Raw genomic sequence first — 6589 nt, 5'->3', positions numbered from 1 at the left:
TTGCCCTGCTGAAAATATCCACTCAATGCCGGAACAAATTCCACTAAACTAATTTGATTTTGTTTTGCATTTGTGTTTTTCTGAAATATGTATGTCTGAGCTGAGGCGAATGTGAACCAGTTTTAATTCTAAAGCATATTTTCGGGCGCTGCACCCATTCTAACCATCCAAGACCACCCTATAGGAATATTCCCCAATGAAACACGAGCATGACAGTACAAAAGAACATGTTTAACTGCACATTAACGTTATAAGAAAATATACAAGTAATTTTTTATCGATATTTAATAACATTTACAAATTTCAAAAAAAAAAAAAAAACAGAATTCTTGCCCGCTCTAATATTGTTTCCATGTATTGTCTTCTGAGGGGAATATCACCCCACCTCTGCTGCCGTTTCGAAAATTACCTATCTCATCAGCAAACTTCTGGAAAACGGCCCATTTCAGAATTTTTTTGAAGAGCATCCTACCTCTGAGTTTTATACAAAAACAGCTTATAAATACAGTTTATTTTGACGTTGTTGTTGTGCTTAGTAAAATGCAATAGCGGTGACCACTCAAAAATTTACATCAATATCCTCTAACGCGAGTCCAAGGAAACTTGCTGTTTTAACATGGGTGGACCAGAGTAAGAGGGATGTTAGAGGCGTTGGTTCCACATTGCATTTAAAGAGATGGTTGGTGTCATGTAGGGTTGAGTGTGTATGTCGGGGTTGTTTCTGGATAAGTAAGAGTTTAACCTGTTACATTATCCATATCGAATTCAGCTAGAGTGACGCGCGTCTCTCTAGGGAGAATGCTTTCCTCTCCTGCGAGTTCAGAGTATTTATCTTTAAGAACGGGGTACGTCAGGCATAGAGGTCCGATGCCTTTTTTGAATATCACTCTCTCTTTGTGTTTTTCTTCTACGCACTGCTGTTTTCTCAGGTGCCGTATTTTTCATAATGCTTGCGGAGATGACTCCCTAAGCTCTCGGGAGGTGAGCTTCTTCAATCTGATGTCTGTTGCTATGTTGGGTATAGGTTTCTGGGTATTCAACAGAAACTGTTTGTTTAGCATTTCATTACCGTAGCGATTCTGAGAGAAATGTTTTGGCAGGCCTGTATTTTCTTCCAGTGAGTAACCTTTAGGTTTAGTGGTAATGGTTTATTTTGAGATGGTCGGGCTTGGTACCGGAACGTACCGGATCTGTATCCGGCAAAGGACCATCAACATCGATAATACTCCCCGCCCTTCGGGGAGTGTCCTTATCGCTATAACAACAACAACAACGTGAAATAGGTCTTTTTGGAAAAATGCTTCAGATAGAACAGTTTTTCAAACAAAATCTGAGTTTTAGTTTTTGAAAAACATTCTGAGATAAAGCGCTTTCGAACTGTCAGCCGAAATGTGGTGTGATTCCACTTAGTAATCTCTATATATAAACATTTTATTCTTATTTTTTTTATAAACATATATATTTTAAATACATATCAAAAAATTAAGAACAATTATAAGATGATTTTAAAAAACTGCATTTGAAAACACTCTTCACTAATATAAATTTGTTTGCATATGCTACGCTTAATACAAATAAGTGTGTATGTATGTATTTATTGTCGTTATTGTGCTTAATACAAATATTTTCAATTAAATGTTTTTATTGTTTATAAGTATGGAGTATGCACACACATACATATATATAAAAAATAATGCAAGACGGGATATTTGCATCTTGCATCTTTTTAATATTTCCTACAAATTGGCGGGACGGAACATACATGTGTATGTCGACTTCGGACGGCATCTGCAGGCAGATGAATTTTCACTGGAAAGCTTTTCATGGCAGATATGGGCAAATCCCAAAAACTTTTACTTTTTTGGATACTCGGGTTTTACACATGGTCAAAAAACTTAAGGCCAGAAAAAAGTACAAGGACATTAAGTTTGACCTTTTGACTATCCGATCTGATGATTTAAAAAAACAAGAAAGTTGATAGTAAGTTTTTGCAGAACTTCGAAACGTCGATTTTTACACTTTTTCAAGCGATAACCTTGATTTTTTTTTAAATTGTTTTCGATAAAATTTTGAGGCATCTGAAACGCTATGGTATTTAAACTGAATGTTGTTTTTGAGACGGAGATTCTAAAAGTATGAGCAAAATTAATGTGCCCCTCCAATACTCAAAACTATCATCAATCAAAGTAGCGATACTTTTTTTTTGTCATTTTCAATATTGACAGTTTTTTGCCTATAGCTTTTTGAGGCAACTGAGTATTGAAATTTGGATTATGCGCGATAATAGCCTATCAGGGACTAAAAATACCTAGGACTTTAAATTCGATGTGCCCCTTTCAGTTTTGAAGGCAGAGGCAGAAAAGTGGAAGCGCTTGATTGCGTAAATTTTTTTCAGGAGCATGTTTTTTGTGGGCACAACTACAATTTTATTTTTATCACTTCATACCCGTTTGTTAATTTTTTCTCTACACCACAGTAGTATACCATCAATTGCCTCATCTTGGAATATTCACACAAGGAAAGTTTTTGATGTTTGTACATGGGGCAAATATACGAAATTTTCGAAAAAAATCGGCAATCGTTAAAAAGTGTAGAAATTTGTATTTTAGTTTTTAAACCAGGTTTTATTTAAAAGTAAATGAAAAGAAACACAAATTTTGTACAAAAATTATAAAAAAAAAATCAATTAACTTTGCTCTGTGTACAATATTAATGTTTTAATGAAGTTCTGTTATTACATTACTTTTTTCATGTAATAGCCTTAAGATGTGGGAATATCGATATGACAACTACAGTTAGTTAAATGTCTTTAAAACACCTTTTGTTTGATATCCATATGGCAGGTAAAAAAATATTTGACAGTTAGCCGGTTTCATATTTTTGCCGATATCTCTAAAACCGGGTTTCGGGTACCAACAAAATTTTACCTAAATATACCCCACATAGATATGTACATCCTGATAAAATTTCAACACAATCGGTTAAGAAGTGTTTTAAACAGTAAGTAAAAAATTTAAGGTTTTCCGGGTTTATATTTTTATTAATATCTCCAAAACCGGATCTCGGGTAAGGTGTTAAAATAAATGTGCTGCAAACTTTGCAGTAAAAAATATTTGGCGGTTATTCGGTTTTATATTTTTACCGATATCTACAAAACCGGGTCTCGTGTATCAGAAAAATTTTACATAGCTAACAGCTGCATATATCTCCATATTTTATTAAAATTTCCATATAATCGGTACAGTGTTGAAATAAATATATATTTAACATTGCGACCTCAATTTATATATATTTTGCTCGACCTTTTGACTATATCTTTTTGAGGCATTAAGTAAGACGAGTAACGGTGATGCACTATTGCCCCCCAATGTTTCTAACAAAAAGATTTGCGTGTTACCTGTTTCAAAAAAAAAAATGTTTTCTCCAAAAAAAACCAAAGTTTGGCGGATTTCACCATATACACTCACGATTGTTTGCCAAACCAGTGCCAAGGTGCGACCACGCTTAGAAAAATTGTTTTCTAATTGAAAAAAATTTTTCTAAGGTTTTTGTTGTTGCTTTTCCCGAACCTTCAAGCCAGGACCCTTGGTGTAGTAGGCGAGCACGCTTCCGACGGCCGCCGCAATTAAAAGGTCAACTCAGCAGGTTTACAATCTAAGCGATATTTTGATACATATCTTTCAAATGATTGTAAATCTGCTGTATTGACTTTTTAATGCTATTTGTTAGAGTTGGAGATTCTGCATAAACGAAGTACACTCCAAGCTAATGGTACATTCAGTATGTATGTATGTGCATATGGAAAGGAACAAAATTCGGCCCTCCAAATAATAAATTTTAGCTAAAACGGTAACCTTAAATTATTTTATTAAATAGCCAATTACTTGGAAAAACTAAGAGTAGCACACGTTTTTTAGTATATAGGTATATATATGTATCTACTTAATATTTTAGAATATTTAATTGAACCTTTTACGTTTACAACAGCTTATAAATACAGCCAAAAATGCATATACAATACAATATTTAATAAGTAATTCGTTTAATTGAGGGTTTTGGTATTTCTAATCTTCTCCATCACACAAATTACCGTTCAGCATTTTTTTTTTTTTTTTAAGTAGAAAATAAAAGTTAGCGTAACAAAATTCTTGTATGTATGTATGTTGTATATAAATATAACTAAAATTAAAATCGTATATAAAAATAAATCAGTTAGTTATGTTTGTAAGTAACACGTAAGCCGTTTAGGCGTCGTGCCGGCCACGTTTCAAATGTAGTAATTCCCTAAGTAGTTCCTTGATTAAATCATAGGTGGAGAAACTGATGCCTACAGCGATCGGACCTTTGATCCAATTCATGCTAAGACCTTTGTAAAAACCATTTTTGATACCTTCTTCCCTGTAAGATGCAAAAATTTAGTTTAGGTAAATAAATTTCCTATTTAAACTCACTTATAAATTTTCTTTAATGTTGTGTATATGGTGCGATATTGATCGTTTGAATCCTTATTGACGCCCATTGTTTGCATTCGTCTGCGCACTATATCCAATGGGTAGCTGGATGTTTGGCCTGCTGCACCAGCAACAGCACCAAATGCAAGTGAGACTAGCGTATTCAGTTTTGTATTACCTGTGACCTCTGTAAGTAAATAATAAAATGTTATCAACAATTATTTAAATGATATCAAAATTTTTCGATAAAGAATTGTTGGCGACCGCCCATGTAGTGTAGCATTCATTCATCCAGTCATTCATTCATTTGTACAAACATATTCAGACACGCGCTACGACAATCGACGCCTCGTAACTTGAGGCTTATTCTATTTCAATTTAAAGCTAATTGCTCACCACAAACCTTTGCCTGCACACAATTTATTCCCACGACTCGTTTACACTTAACTTGCTCTTTTCCGTTTTTGCTTATTATGCATTTCCCACAACTAATTTTATTTAGCTGAGCTTGCGCTTCCCACCGAACTGAATATACATATATGTATCTATGCAGTTCGCTGCCAAAGCGCCTAATTATATTTTGTACACTTAGTATGTAAGTATGTATTAATGTAAATATGTATGTAATGTAGATAGCTCAAAAGAATTAACTAGAATAATTTTGTATAATTACTAATGTAACTTCGCTAATAAAGACAATGATTGGTTTGACGCCAAGGCGCAACAAAGTCTTTTCTTTTTATATATACAAGCCGTACCCGTGCGCATCTTGTGCAACCAATCTAAAAGTCTCTCATTAAATATCAACAGAAATCAGCTGTTCTGTCAATCAAAACTTACAGCTTGCGCTGCCATCTGGGGTATGAGAGCAACTGCCGGTAATGCAGTGCAAATATTCACAAAATGCCATAGTACAAATAGATTTCTTTGTGTGCTCATAATCATTTATTTTTAACAAATTATTTTAATAAAATATAGCTAAACAAAAGCACTACGACCAAAATTGCCCTAAGCTCGCTGATTGCCCGAATCTCCATCTTTACAAACAAAACTTTATTTATAGATTTGGATTCCAAATAAGAGCGAAAAAGAGACCCGTATATAAAAACAGCAATTATAAATAATATATATGATTATAATAGTATTCTCATCGAAACTTACGCAAAGATTAAAGTCACTTTTCTTTTTTTGAGATTAAAGTTAGTCCTGCTTCTTGAAGAGGGGGAGGTCGGATTATTGATATAATAATATTTCAAATTATTTGGCCCAAATCTCCTCGTAGGTATATCATGCCTTGTATTTATTTATCGGTTGCATGGTCTCAAAAATATTCAAAACCATTTTAATTCACAATTTTTGGGAGTACGAAGGCTTTTCCTAACTCAAGTTTAAGGAAACATAACACATCCCAGCACTGCTAATTCGTTAGAAGGGATTTCAGGAGCCATTCTTGAGTCAAACCCGAATATATGTATTTCGATTGATCCGATAAAAATCGAAACACAAAAATAGCTTTTAAAATCTATTATCTGCCAGATTTAAAGGCCTGGGTATTTCGTTAGTGTTATTATTCGTTTATTATTCTTCTGTGGAATGTTTTCTTTTTTGAATGTTTCCTGGCTTTTTGTATAACAATTTTAAAGATCCGACTGTTACATCATAATATCAAGCCTTTTTAGGTATTGCGCTTGTTTGCTGCACCTGCTTCTTGTAAACCAGTTTTGTAGGCCCGAGTTTTTCGTCAGAGTTATTGTTTGTTTATCACGAGCCGGACCCGTGCGCCTTTTGCGCAACCAATATAAGATTATCTTATCAAATATCAATATAAATCAGCAGTTCTATCAATCAATCAAAACTTACAGCTTGCGCTGCCATCTGGCGTATGGTAACAACTGCCGGTAATGCAGTGAAAATATTCACAATAGTGCTCTAGTACATATAGATTTCTTTGTGTGCTCACAATCGTTTTTTTAACAAATTATTTTAATAAAATATAGCTAAACAAAAGCACTACGACCAAAATTGTCCAAAGCTCACTAATAGCCCGAATCTCCATCTTTACAAACAAAACTTTATTTATAGATTTGGATTCCAAATAAGAGCGAAAAAGGGACTCGTACATAAAAACAGCCATTAAA

At 33.9% G+C, this 6589-nt stretch overlaps 1 protein-coding gene across 3 annotated transcripts in view; it reads right to left on the bottom strand.

Annotated features, from left to right (window-relative positions):
• Positions 1-210: 210 nt before the first annotated feature.
• Positions 211-6589, bottom strand: part of DPCoAC (dephosphocoenzyme A carrier) — a 106115-nt gene continuing 99736 nt past the window's right edge. For all 3 annotated transcript variants that reach the window (XM_067761993.1, XM_067761992.1, XM_067761991.1), the window contains 2 exons: positions 4452-4638; positions 211-4398 (listed from right to left, as the gene is read on the bottom strand). In XM_067761993.1, coding sequence (XP_067618094.1) covers positions 4245-4398; positions 4452-4638 — 341 coding nt within the window. In that variant the 3' untranslated portion in view covers positions 211-4244. The remainder of the gene's footprint in view (positions 4399-4451; positions 4639-6589) is intronic.

Source organism: Eurosta solidaginis, chromosome 1, assembly GCF_040869045.1.
Source record: "Eurosta solidaginis isolate ZX-2024a chromosome 1, ASM4086904v1, whole genome shotgun sequence".
Classification (NCBI taxonomy): domain Eukaryota; kingdom Metazoa; phylum Arthropoda; class Insecta; order Diptera; family Tephritidae; genus Eurosta; species Eurosta solidaginis.
Note: the sequence above shows the minus strand (reverse complement) of the source record. Positions and strands in the feature narration are given on the sequence as shown.